The 14,396-nt window shown below is 50.4% G+C and overlaps 1 protein-coding gene across 1 annotated transcript in view; it reads left to right on the top strand.

The window, feature by feature from the left end:
- ZC3H3 (zinc finger CCCH-type containing 3) overlaps positions 1-14,396 on the top strand; it is a 348,388-nt gene that overhangs the window by 298,884 nt on the left and 35,108 nt on the right. Inside the window, exon 11 of the mRNA XM_073329955.1 lies at positions 4,864-5,066. Within this exon, the coding sequence (XP_073186056.1) occupies positions 4,864-5,066 (203 nt within the window). The remainder of the gene's footprint in view (positions 1-4,863; positions 5,067-14,396) is intronic.

Here is a 14,396-nt window from a genome sequence, read left to right on the forward strand (position 1 = left end):
TGCTCCCAGTCCCTCGGACATGTCAGTCCTGTCGCAGAGCTGTCCAAGTTTGGCAGCGTTGGCAGTCCCCGCTCCAGAGCATTGCAGCGGGTCATTGTAGGTCAGGGCTGAAATGCAGCGGCAGGGCTGTGTGGGCTGGAGCCATGCATCCTCTGGCTCTCTCCGGTGCTTGTAGTTCTCTGGTTTCAAATGCACTTAAATCACTCCGTGCTAAATAAATAAATAGCGTCACCCACACCCTGGGTCTGGATCAAAGCACTTGCCAAAAGAAGAGCAGTTTCCACTCTCTGATCTGGAGTGGGGATGAGTTGCTGTGTCCCTGCTGGAGCTTGTCAGATAGCTCCATAGTCTACAAGTGGGGCTATGGAGCAACAGGAACCACCCCATCCCCTGCCATGGGGGCCGAAGGTTGGTGGAATCTCAGGCCTTTCTTTGGTTCTCACCACATTAGTACTAGAGCACCTCCCCAAAATTAATGGATTTATTGACTTCCTCCTGGGAGGCAAGGAAATATTATCCAGATGGCGAAACTGAGGCACAGAAAGGGGAAGTGACTTCCACAGATTTCCTGCATGACCCTGGGTAAGAGATGGGAACTGACCTGAGAACTCCCAATTCTCATAACTACAAGATTATCCTTCCTCTCCGAGGCTTGTTTGGCACTTCTGCCTGCTTGGGAAGTGGTAGGACTGAGACTCGAACCCAGCTTTCCTGTGTACCAGTGCAGAACATGAGTGTTAGATCCTGATCACTCCACACTCTAAGTTAAGGCAAGGAAAAGACAACAATCAGAGATCTGGGGCAACTGCCTGCCTCCCTTCTACCCATGCAGAGGCAGCCATTAGGGGAGGCCGAGGTGGAGAAGGACGTGGAAATACAATAGGTGTGCAGAATGTCTTTGCTGTTCTGCTTGGTACTTTGTTAATCACATCAGCAACTATCAGCATAAAATGACTATCTGATTCTTGTTGAGGTCATTGTCCTATGTGCCCTTGGGGGGGTCTATTGATTATTCAATTTTAATAATGCTGTGTGGCTGCAAGCTACCTAACTGGGCAATCCACCAAGCCTGGCATCCAGAGGTTTCTCTAGTGTTGTTAACTCCCTGAATTGTAATAGAGAGGAGAATTATTAACACTTTGTCAGCCGGGGACTGGGCAGTCGGTACAATGCTGAACACCTCCACCCCAATGCAGGAGCTCCAGAATCAGCCAGGAAGCTGGCCTGGTTTTTGAATTACTCAGGTGCAGGGAGTTGGCTGGCTGGTAGGCAGGCATGGTGGCTAAAGCACTTGCGTTTCCTTGCAGGGGAGAAGGTTTCTGTTGAGATTGAGGACATCCGAGTTTGGGGGGGTCTTGTCTCTGTACCATCATTGGGTATGAATCCACATCACAATACCCATCCCACTGTTATGCACAGGTTAGCAGCCTCCACTCAGGAGATTGTTCCAATGTGAAGAATGAGCTTCTTACCTCTGTGGGAAATAGTCTTGTCGGACCAGAATTGAGGTCAGCTATAGGCCAGCCTGAGGAAGCTTATATGGGCCTAGGGTGCAAGGGACAATATTGTTTCTTTGCATTCCTCCTCCAATCCATCTGTATCCATCTCTGGTCTCATGCGTAGACTGTAAGCTCTTTAGGCAGGGCCAGTCTTTCTATTCTGTCTGCATAGCGCCTGGCACAGTGGGCTCCTAGGCGCTGTGGTAATACAAATAATAAGAGACAGAGGATTATCAGCAGTGGGACCACAGCAGTGGAATACTTTCCCAGAGGAGACCAGATGGAGCCTGTCCCTGATCATGTTCAGGGCTAAGTGCAGGAGCTGCCTCTCTTCCAGAAGCAATGGCATCTTCCTAGGACTGACCCTCACTTAGGGACCTGGGACAGGAAAGTAGAGGGCAGGGTGAGAAACAAACACAAGAAACAAATCATGCCAGGAACAAAGGAGGCTATGAGAATATTGCTATTAAGGCAAACTCAGCACTGATTAATTGCTGCGAGGTGATTATATAATGCCAACCTGACCCTGGTCTTCAGCGGGCAGGATCGAACCGGGGACCTCTGGAGCTTAGTGCATGAGCCTCTCCAGCGTGACTTAAAAGTTAACTGGCTGTTAGCTCAGGGTGTACAGCAGACTCATTTTCTCTCTCTCTCTCTCTCTCTGTGTCACTAGATGGGACAGAACACCACACCCAGGAGGTGTGTGGGTTACACTTCGATACCACAATATCTACACAACGTGTTACGCCTTCCTAGCTGCATGTGCCCAGGGTGGGGCAAAGGGAAGGCTGGTTCAGTCAGGCTGCATACGGGCAGACATGTGTCTGGCTCATATAAGAACGGCCATACTGGGTCACACCAAAGGTCCAGCTAGCCCAGTATCCTGTCTTCCCACAGTGGCCGGTGCCAGATTCTTCAGAGGGAATGAACAGATCAGGCCAGTTTATCAAGTGATCCATCCCCTGTCATCTAGTCCCAGCTTCTGGCAGTCAGATGTTTAAGGATGCCCTGAACATGGGGTTGCGTCCCTGACCATCTTGGCCAATAGCCATTGATGAATCTAACCTCTCTGAACTTATCTAGTTCTTTTTTGAACCCAGTTATACTTTTGGCCTCCCCATGTCATCGTTTCAGCCATGGGATGGCCTTACTCATTCTCCTGGTGTTTCTGGGAAGGTGCCGACACAAGTACTGGGTGCAAAGCTTGGCAAAGTCAAAGTCCTAGCCCAGCCATTGCCAGGCAAGTGATCAGAGAGGGTTGTTCTTGCCTGTAGTGTTTGCTGTGAAATCTAGGGAGCGATTCCAGAAACAGCTGTTGGTGGTGGCTTTTTGTCAATAAGGTAGCGCTGGTGAAGATGTCAACCCAGGGTGCTCACTCTTCAAACAGAAGGGGCAGCAGCCGTGCAGGCTTGTCTGTGTAGCTGTCTGGGGAGCCCAGCTTCTAGTGGGGACAGGGCAGTGCTCAGACTCAGTCATGCCTTAGCCTCTTGGCTAGCGCTGCCTACAATGGTGTCCTTCAATACCCAAAATGAATGGTGTCTTCTGTGTTAGGAATATCGGTCTCCACAGGCCGCTACTGAGTCTGCGATTGCACCCAGGGCTTAGGGATAAAGGACTCGACCCTGGGGCTGCCTAGCCCTGCATAAACAGTCATTTTAAGGGCAGAGCTAATAGACCTGACTAGAATAGAAGGGGGCAGGGTGGTACAACACTAATTCCAGCTGCAGCCCTCTTGGCAGGACTTGCTTGATCCATCACTGTCAGCAGCCTGTCGTCTGGGCCCATCAGTACTGTGGCTCCCAGCACTTCCTGGCTCCATCTCTGTTCGTATTTTTCTGTTGCCGTTTGCGTCACTCCTCTGGAATGTTTTGTTAACAACCTCCAGTAGGTACCTGAGAGCCGGCAGTGCAGTCCCTCCATGCGGAGGGGTGCTCAGCCGGGGAGAATCTTCCTACGCACAAACCCCACGATGTAGCTAAGCTGGGAGAGAGAGAAACGGGGATCAGCCCAGCACGCAGAGCCTGGGCAGGGAACCCTGCCTCCCTCCTCCTGTCCCTCCTGCACTGGGTGTGTGGCTCTCCCCACATCGGCATCCTGTGCCGAGGCAGTGAGGCCTCCTCTGTAGCGGTTCCTGGCCACGAGTCACTGACTAGTCTGCCGTGGAAGTGATGGAAGCTCATTGCTTATGGACGCTGACGCTAGATGGGGGAAACCACTAGGAAGCGGACCATAGGACACAACCCTGTGCTGAGTCCTGGGGAAGGGACTAGATGTATTTGGTGGTTTGCCCTCTGTCATTCCAAGAGCCAGGATTCAGCAATCTGTTCTGTTCTCTACAGGTTTTTATGCCACGCTCATTTCTCCCCTCCCTCCCCCCAAATCAGTCCTAGTCACCTGGCTGGAGACGGGCAGAGCTGAAAGCACCAGCACTCTCTGTATCCGGCCCCGAGACACATCACCGCAGTACAAGGCCCTTCCTTGTATGGTAGCACCGGGGAGTGAATGTGCAGAGGGCTCTGCGAAGCTATCTAGGGTGACACAGTAAGCTTGGAATGATGTCCAGCTCCCGGCCCCTGGACAAATGAGGTGTAAAATATTTCCTTGCTCCTTTTAGGTGGGAATGCGAAATGCAGAGCTGGCCAGCGGGGAGGAGAGCTATGCATGGCTCTTTCCATCCCCTTTTCCTGGAAAGGCCAGCAGCAGCCTCTTCCCGAGAGAGAGAAGATGCCGGGTTCAGAGAAGCTTTAAACTACTCCAGCTTTCTCCCCTGCCCTTTATTAGCACCCTCAGTGTAGATGTCAAGCTAGATAAAATGTCCCATTAGCCATCTGTGCACTGAGCAGTGAATCAAGAACACTGACACAGCCAGACCTGTTCCTTACCTGGCTCACCCCCAGGCCTCATGCTCCAGCCCTGCTACCTTAGATCCGCTCCCCACTCCCTTCTTGTTTGGCTCAGATCTGTGACCCAAACTAATGGAGGTGATCCTGGCCACAAGCTCAGCAGCACATATCCAAAGGGTGGAAACTTCCTTCAGGGGAGAATGGGGATTTTCTGGGATGTAAATAGGAGTAAGGGGATCTGGCCAGCCAAAGAGAAACTAGCAGTGGGATGGATCAGGCTGTGGGATCATCCTCCAGGTGAAGGGGCGGGCATGGCATCACTCAGGTCATTTCAAACTGGAGAAGGCAAAACCTTTGGAAGTAGACCATCGGGAACAATCCTTGCCTGGTAGCTAGAAGAGCTAATGAGTCTCTTCATCTCTGTCGTCTGAGTCTTACCTCGCTAGAACCTATTTTAATGTTCTTGCTGATTCACATGGGATTTGCTGTTGTTTTCATACTTTTATGGATGTGTTTTTTAGGAGGGATGCAGCCCACCTCCAGGATGATGGGGAGATTCCTGGACCCTCCAGCGCAGAGCAGGGTGTAAAGTTTCGGAGTGACACAGACACCCCAGCATGCAGCAGACTTCAGAAGCTCCCATCTTTCATCTCTCTCCAGTCACCTACCTCTCCGAGAGGGGTGACACACACCGCAGACAGAGACAAGACAGGGGAGGATACAGGTACAAGGCTGTTGGTCTGTGTTGCATTCTCACAAGCTCTGGGGCTCCCTGAGGTGCATCAGCCAAAGCCAAGAGAGAGCCATGTCCCAGTTGGCACTTCTCTAGCTGCCCCTGCCCTGGGCGCAGTGTGCCCCCAGGACGAGGGACAGCCCGGCTGGGTGAATTCACAAAGGGGAGAACTGGAGTAGAATTGGGGTGGTGCAGTCACGCATCCCTTGTTGCTTCAACTCTGTCAGTGCCCCTTAACCCTGGCTTCGGCTCCTCCTGCTTGTCCGCTCCTGGGACACACGCAGCTCTGCCAGTGCGCTGCGCTCCTGACCTGCAGCAGCCCCCAGGCTGTTTGAAACCCCCCCGGCCTTTGGGAGAAGCGACTGTCAGCGTGCTAGTGTTTTGATGGGACCAAGAGTCCACTGGGCACCATCAAATAAATTTCACTTGAAGCCTGAGCCGGGGTTAGAACCCGTGTCCAGAGATGAAAGGCACCTGTACGCATTCCCCCACCACAGTCCCTCAAACGGCATGCACTGAGCTTACCGCTGCATCTGCAGCATGACTGCTTTCTTAGGCCCCTCCCTCCCAAAATCTAGTCCCGTGTGTTACCTTGAATGACGTCTCCAAACTGCAGTCCCAGCTCTGTGGTCACACCATAATAAGCTCCAGTCAAGCACCCTTCTGTTTTAACTCATCAGCTTCCAGTGTGTGTGAGGGGGAGAGACCAGGGTATATTCTCTCCAGAATTAGGATAGAGATCGGGTAGTTCAGAAAGTTACTTAGCCCTTTGCTGTCCTTTACAAATCTCCCAGCATTTACTACTGGGGCCAATGCCTGCTTTGTTAAGAGAAACAGCCCCTCGTTCAGTGTGCAAGCAAGCAGTAAAATAGGAGGTGAACAAACGGAGTCTCTTCTGGAGTTCCTGGGCCTGTGTGAAATGACCAGGGTCTCAGTCCAGTTCCATGTGGAACACCGTGCATAGCACTAAGACGAGCACCACTTCTTGTTCCCCTTGCCTCCCCCCTTCTCGGTCAAGGACTGACTGGATCCTGGGGACTACCCATCAGGAGCTGAGGGGCCCTTTCAGAGGTGAGGGCAGGGCAGTGTGCTATGCTGCTGCCCCAGGCTGTCCCTCATCTTTAGATAAACCCAAGACTCAAGACTCCAGTCTCCAGGGCCGTCAATCGTGCATCTTTCAGCAGTGTGACATTGACTAAGAAACTTGAGAATAAAAACGGTGGTGGGTGGGGCTTTCAGCAGCAATTGATTCAAATGCCAAAATCAACTTGCTGACTAACACAAGGCAGAGAGGAATGAGAGTTAAGGGTCACCCAGCTGCTGATACGGGAGCAATGTTGGCTGGCTCCTCAGTGAATCTTGTCCATGTCTCCTCTGCTAGAAGCCCGGCCATTATGGCATCGAGATTCAAGGTTGGGAGTGGGGTTACAGTATTTTCCCCTGCCCTCCTCCCGTTCCCTGGAAAAGGGAGGAACACACACATTTCTCTTGGAATAATTTCTACTTAGTCTGAACCTCTTCATTGAAAGGTTCTTTATTTAGACGCAGCCACAGCAGGGGTGCTGGAACAATTTTTATAGTGAGGGTGCTGAGAGCCATTGACCAAACGGTAAACCCTGGATATCAGGGTCGGCAACCTTTGGCATGCAGCCCATCACGGTGATCTGCTGGTGGACTGCAAGACGTTCTGTTTACATTGACCTCCGCAGGCACGGCCCCCCGCAGCTCCCAGTTGCCGAGGCTCGCCACTGGGAGCTGGGGGAAGCGGCGCAGGCCGTGGGCATGTGTTGGGAGCTGCAGGGGGCCGTGCCTGCGGACAGTCAACATAAACAAAACATCTCGCGGCCCACCAGTGGATTGCCATGATGGGCCGTGTGCCAAAGATTGCTGACCCCTGCAGTATATAATGGAAACCATTTCAAGCAAGGGGGTGCATGACCGCCACTAGTTCCAGCACCTGTTTCCACAGCTGGTCTGTCGTGCTGTGTGATCAGGTGTGCGGTAGGTGAAGGGAGGTGGAGAGATGCAAAAGGGAACCAGACTTTCCTCGAAGTGAAAGATGATGGTGATCATCCTAGGTTGAAATTGAGGGATGAGATCTCCATTAAATGCACCATCTGGGTGGGATCACTCCATTCGGAATGCATTCAGCCCGTTCCCCTGGCTGGGATGCGATGTCTTGGAGACAGCAAAGCAGCCAGCTCTCCTGTGACTGGCAAAAGCTTCCCAAGTGAGGCAGGAGATTTTGCCTTTATATGTATATTTTTTTAATTCTCATTTTGTCTCCAGTAAGTCATTTGGGGATTTGGAGCGATTCCTTACTCCTACTTAGTGCCCAGCTCCTCCGGAGAGCTGAACCGAGTATGCTGGTTTTGGTGTGTAACACACACTGCAGTACTTCCGAAGAAGAGGGGTGACTGGGGAGGGCACAGGGGGCCAAAGATTCAAATGTCCATTTAGGACCCTAAAATTAGAACTGTCAAAACTTTGTTTTTAACTGAAAACTTTTTTCGCTGAAAAATGCCGTTCTGTCAAAATCAAAGTGTTTTGCGAAGACAGGCTGATTTCAGTGAAATGTTTGGGGGTTTTTCAAGAAAAAAAAAATCAAGTAAAAATATTTTTTCATTTTGAACTAAAATCGAAAACTGAATCAAAACACATTTTTATTTTAATTTTGAAATTTTTCATCAAAAATTAAAAATGTCCACAAGAAAAAAATGGAGATAAACTTTCTGTGGTAATAAAATTGAATTCTTTTGACCATCTCTACCCAAAATGGGGAATGGCCTGCCTAATTATGGCACTACCTGTCAGCACCCAGGTTTGAAAACAGCCCCCAGGGATGACACTGTGCTAACTCCAGGGCTACTGACATTGTCTCCAAGAAGGTCCCTCGGTTTTCTAGCACTCTTTGAAGGTCCCTAGCGTGTGCTGTGTGTGTCAGATAATGAGAAGGGAGCAGAGCTGCAAAAGTGTTTCCACTGGGCAGCAAGAGGGAGAAGAGGGGGCCCAGAATGCAGCATAGGACATAAGCCAGGAGGCACCTTTTAACCTACTTATATTGCAAGTTCTTTGAGGTAGGGATTGTTTCTTCGTTGTGTGTGTTTGTACAGCACCTAGCACAGTGGGGCTCTGGGTGCTCATGCAATGCCAATACAATTTAGCCTGCCTGGAATTACTTGGCCACTGTGTCAGGGTGCTGAGGGTCCCCTTTGGCATGCCGTCTGGGTGGGTGGGTGGGATAGACCTAACTCAGATGTCCTTTAATCTAGGAGGAAGCAGGGGTGTAAATTGTGATCTGCCACGTTGGCTGCTTATGTGTCTCATTCCTGCACGTTTTTAATCTGATCTAGGAAATGAAACCAACATTTTCCAAAGCGGGTGCTTAAAGTTAGGTATCCAAGTCCGTGTACAGCGGTATCCTGATGTTCAGAGGCACTGAGCCCCACAGTCTCCCATTAGTCGGTGGGAGTTGGGTGGTGCTCTAAAGCTTTGAAAATGAGGCCAGTAGGTTATAGCAAACTGGCCACATGCCCCAGTTAGATCCCAGAGCGGGGACAGCCTGAGAAGTCCCAGCAACATGCTGCGAACCCACCCAGTTCACTAAAACACCCACAAGGGAACTGAGTATTGAGCTGCCTCCTGAGGATGCTGGAGAACTCCACCCATTGGCTGCTGATGGAGAAAGCCCTCTGGAGGTCACCCACTCATACCCACCTAAAACTTGGCACAGCCGGAAGGATTTATGGAGCCAGTCATGCCAAATGCAGTGGCTGGACTGGATGGCCCAAGGCTTGGGTCTGTACGAAGAGAAGGGAGACAGGGAAACAAGCCATGCCAGGAGCACAAATCCATTTCTTTAACTTTTCTGCTCTGCTCCATGTCATGCTTCTGCAGTGCCTTCTGTGTCTCGTGACTAATGGCAGTGAGATCACCCTGGATCTGTGTGGGCAGAGGGACTGCAATGAGAGCCAGCTCATGAAAGGTCACGTGAGCCCCCTTCCAGCCTCCCATGCTGGAGAGAAATGTCTCTTCTGCTTAATGGAACTTTGGAGCTATGATCAGCCTGGCAGTAAAGTGTAAAACCCACTTCAAGGCTGGGAAGTTTCAAGGCATCTTGATGTCTGGGGGAAAAGAATTCCTGGGATTAGTAACATATTCCTTAGGTCACTGGTGAGCATGTGTGTTCGGAAGAATGGCTGCTTGGCTGCATGCTATTGAAATGCTAAGCAATGGGTGCGCACGGCAGCCGTTGCCCTTTCAGCAAGGATCATTGCTGCTATAAAGGCTTCTCTACGCAACATGGAGAGGAGTGCTTGGCTTCCCTTTTGAATCACTGTGATTTCTTCCCCCTCCTTCCTCCTCTTGGCCCTGTTTCAACTCCTTTTGATCTCAATGGCAGGGCGGCTGCTGTCTGCTATGGGAAGTGCTCTTGAACCAGTGAGTTAATCTGGCTTTTTTATCTCTGCCGTGAAGATGGAGCAATTAATCTGCAGAAAGAAAGCTGTTGAAATGCCATGAATTGCACTTGTCAGCCTGAAGTAACTCAGCCTCTAGTGGGTCAAGGGAATGGGTGTCAGATGGAGGGTAAAGATGCAGTAGCGGAAAGGGCATCTGGGAGGGGAAAGAAGCATTTTTTTCTAACTCCTGGTTTTGGTCATCGTAGGAGGAGAGCACACAGAGGAAAAAGTAGCTGATGCTCTGGCTTGGCTTCTCGAGCGGAAGCACCATCCCATGGAATAAAGAGCTCACGCATACTCTTGACATGGGTTATCTAGCCCCTTCCTCCTCTTTCCCTGTCTTCCCCCAACATTAGCGAAAGTGTTGGCCGTGACGGGCCACACCGTGCCTTATGCATCGTTTCCCGCTTGCCTTCTCTGGAGATGAGGGAACAGCTTTCATAGCGCTGTCTGCCCCAGAGCCCCTGGAAATCGGCATTGCCCGTGTCAGGAGATGTGGTTGTGCTTGAGAGCCAGCCGGGAGTTGCCAGAGCTGGAGGAGACAGGATGCGAGGGTAGGAGATCCAAGTGCAATAGGATGTAACTGGTAGCCCACTCTCCACATTCCTTTCCCTCTGAGGCAGACACCCGCCCCTCCTCCAGTTTCAGTGGGGCAGTCCCTTGCTGGAAGTGAGGCGCACAGGCTGGTGGGGCGGCTGGAGACTCCTTGGAGAAAGCGTGAGTGTTGGGGCTACAGGGAATTGCAGATATATAGAAACCATTTTGAGGGGGAGTGTGTTCTCGTGCCGGAGATGGAGTGATCGCCATGCCGTTGATCCATAAAGCACAGAGGCCTTGCTTGGCACGTGGGCTGGGGGAGGAGGGGTGGAACAGTCCTCCGGTTGTGATTGTCACCAAGGGACTGGGCGGGAGACTCCCCTCCATATTTGCTGCCCTATCCCTGCACTCCCAGAGCATACATCCTGCAGTGAGAACTGCATTTCAAAGGTGATCTATGCATAGAGGGGCCCTTCAGCCAGTTACAATGGACAAAGTTTGCTGACAGAAGAGATGCAACTTTTATCATTGCTTCTGTTCATTCACAGTGAGTGTATCCTCAGCAACCACTCAAGACCAGAAACTCCCATGTTTAATGGTGGATGGTTGTCTTGTCAAGGGGGAGCAGAATTGTGCTCTGTCCACACTTAGGAAACCCACCTCAGCTTGTCCGCGAAGATAAGAGGTTGCCCAGTAGGGTGTGTTGCCATGTACGTCTGATTATTAGATAAGTGGTGAACTGCATTTGTCATGCCACTTTGACCACCTTCTCTTCTCTTTACTCACTAATCCATCTCCCTGAGCCTTGTTCTAACATCCCTACAGCCTTGGGGAACTGCAGGCAGTCATCTGACACCAACAACCCCCCAGTTCAACTGCTCTGGGAGGCAGGAATGGCAGTAGTTACTGATTAAAGGTCCAATATCTCTCAGCCCTGAAGGTCTAATCATGGGAACTTCACGCTGCTGAAGAGGGGAGCTATAAACTGGCCATCAACAAGTTTAGGCTCAAAATTAGGCAAAGGTTTCCAACCATCCGAGGAGTGAAGTTCTGGAACTGTCTTCCAAGGGGAGCAGTGGGGGACAAAATAACTGGCTTCAAGATTGAGCTTGATAAATGTCTGGAGGGGATGGTATGATGGGACTGCCTACAATGGCATGTAGCCAATCTGCGACTGCCAGTAGCAAAAATCCCCAACTGCTGGAGCTGGGACACTAGATGGGCAGAGCTCTGAGTTACTACAGAGAATTCTTTCCTAGGTATCTGCCTGGTAGGTTGTGCCCACAAGCTCAGGGTCTAACTGATATTTGGGGTTAGGAAGGAATTTTCCCCTGAGTTAGATTGGCAGAGACCCTGGGGTTTTTTTTTGTCGTCTTCTGCTGCATGGGGTACGGGTCACTTGCAGGTTTAAACTAGTGTAAGTGGTGGAGTCTCTGTAACTTGAAATCTTTAAACCAGGATTTGAGGATGTCAATAACTCAGCCCGAGGTTCTGGGCCTATTACAGGAGTGGGTGGATGAGGTTCTGTGGCCTGGGGTGTGCCAGAGGTCAGGCTAGATAATCATGATGGTCCCTTCTGGCCTTACAGCCTATGAGTCTGAGATTCTCAGCTGTCCAGTGGGATACTCAGCTCTTGCTTATAGCCCTCGAAGGTCCCCAGATATAAAGCCAGGACATTTTTGTGTACAGAAAATTATTTCAGGCCATTTTTAAAGGAGCTTTAACCTTGTTAATTTATATCGTCTTGGTGACTTACTGGTAGATGGATCTAAGAAATTTTGTGTGTGTGTATCTATATCTGTATTTTAAAAATGCTTAGATACTTTGAAATGGAGGGAGGATTTTTATAATAGGTGGCCTATGTGACACACATGGGGTGAGGAGAGTCAGAGAGACTTGATTGGTCTGAATTCGGGATGACTGCTCGTTTGTAATGCAACGGTCTCAAACATGGACTAATAAGATCTTTATCACACCACATAATTATAAAAAGAAAAGGAGGACTTGTGGCACCTTAGAAACGAACACATTTATTTGAACATAAGCTCAATGCATCCGATGAAGTGAGCTGTAGCTCACGAAAGCTTATGTCAAATAAATGCATTCGTCTCTAAGGTGCCACAAGTCTTCCTTTTCTTTTTGCAAATACAGACTGACGCGGCTGCTACTCTGAAACACCTAATCATAGGTTCTCTATTAAATGTGTTTGCATCTATCTGTGTGTGCGCATCTATGAAACATCGTTCGGTGCACGCTCTTTAAAAACCCTTCCGGCTGGAAAGATCGGAATGGAATTCCCCATTTTAAAGATTTTGAAGCTGCCACAGGGAACGTTTCTGAAATCAGCTGAATTTTTCAGACTTGGAGAATTCTTAGGCACATCCTCTGCGTGTGGAAGATCTGTCGGTCTACGCAGCGTACAAGAAAATAAAAGTATGTGTGTCTCTGCAGAAGCGAGTGGAATTGGGAACAAGTCTATCCCCACTCTACGGTCAGCCCAGGAGGACTCTGCTGTGAGTGTGCAGTTAACTTGCCCAGCAGCTGTTGAACACCCAGATGAAAGTAGTGTGTGTGTGTATTGGGTGTTTTGAGAGAGAGGACTGAAGGCTCATGTGCCTTCAGTCGTGTGGTTTATGTCTTGAGCCCCAATCAATTTAATAGGAATGTGCATGCTCCAGGGTGGACAATATTATGCTTGTACTAAAAATCACAACTGTAAGAAAAACGTTGTCGCATTTCTTTTCAGTGCAGGGCCTTAGGCCATCAGATTGCAGGCTCTCTTCTCCTCTGCTCTCTCTCAGTTTTGCAGTTTAGGCTGGTAATGGCCCTTTGCACTTCTATACAGGCCTCCAATCAAGAATTTTGAAGTGCTTTACAAACTTCCATTCATGCAGGTGCTCCCCTCCTCTGAGGCAAGTCAGCTTTGCTGTCCCCATCCCGCTAGCTGGGAAGCCTAGGCACAGAGAATTGAAGTGATTTGCCCGTGGTCACACACGGAGCCAGCTGCAGAGACCGGAATAGAACCCACAAGGTCTTGGCTCCTAGTCAGCTGTTCTAATCCCTGGTCGCATTGCCTCCTTTGCAAGCCTTCCCAGGGAAAGGGTGGAAGCTCCATCTCGTGAATCACTTATGATGAAGTGGAAGAAGTTCTGGAGTATGCTGGAGAGAATAACCCCACACTGACAGGAGTAGGGAGATGAACTAGATATCTGCAGAAGTCCCTTAGGTGCTCTTGAAAACTCCACCCCATCCCTTTTCATGTCTTTTCCTGTGCACGCTTGGGGAAGGGTTTGGTGTGGTCCATGGCCCAGCATGGACTCAGTAACCTGTCCGTGTTAATACAGTCTCCGAAGTTAGAGACTGAACAGACCTCTGGGGATATCTGGTCCATTTCCCCAATCCTCTCAACATGGGATTGTTCTCTCCAATGTGCTCCAGACATGGGGAAAGGTGTCTTCTAAAACATGTCAGCTAACACATTCTAGTACTCTAGTGTAGACATGGAAAGTGGTATTGAACTTGCATGAGCTGGTAGGGGTCGACCCTAGGTGTGGGGGGCCTAGGGTTTAGCCACAGCTTTCATGCTAGTCTAGGCATGTCCAGTGTCATGTAGAACCCGTCGCCCATGCAGCATCTCAGTGCCGTGACTGTCTGAGCCACAAGGCTGACACAGAACGTGAGCTGACACATACGAAGAGCCTCTGCTTGATGGTGAACATCCCCGTTGGGTCTTACAGCTGCTAGTGACGTTAGCTCATCTAGCTCTGGGATGGACCTGCTCTCGGCTCTCCGGGAGTGGTGTTAATGGGGACCAGCGTGCCTTGCAGGACTGTGATGTGAGGCTTTCCCCAGCAGCCTGCTCTGTGGAAGTGGGCCTCCTGCTCCCTTGCCCTGGACGCTGGCTGTAAGGTGTGCCCACTTATGGGACATCATGTAGTGTTATGTACAGGCAAAGCACTCCTTCCTCCACGTTCTGTGCCGACGCAGTAGCAGATTAATGCAGGGTGCTATTTCCAGGCAGGGCTTCCTCAGCGTGGCCTTTGTGTGAATAACTCTTCCCCGCACAGTCTTGAGGCTGTGTGAAGGGGACGGCCTGGCTTTCACTGGGCAGCCTTCCCCTCCAGTGTGCGCCAGGGAGAAAGCTCCTTTCCAGCAGGAGCAGGGGCACAGGGAGATCAGCTGCCCCCTGGATTTAGTTGCCACATTCGTGTCCTTCACCTTGTTTTGTTCTTACAAAACTGGGGAAGCATTTATGTGGGGTGGGCGGGGGGGTAAATCTATCCCACCCTCCCCTCCTGGAAGTGTTTCCGGCGTGGGGAGGAAT

Source organism: Lepidochelys kempii, chromosome 2 (assembly GCF_965140265.1).
Source record: "Lepidochelys kempii isolate rLepKem1 chromosome 2, rLepKem1.hap2, whole genome shotgun sequence".
In the NCBI taxonomy this organism is placed as follows: domain Eukaryota; kingdom Metazoa; phylum Chordata; order Testudines; family Cheloniidae; genus Lepidochelys; species Lepidochelys kempii.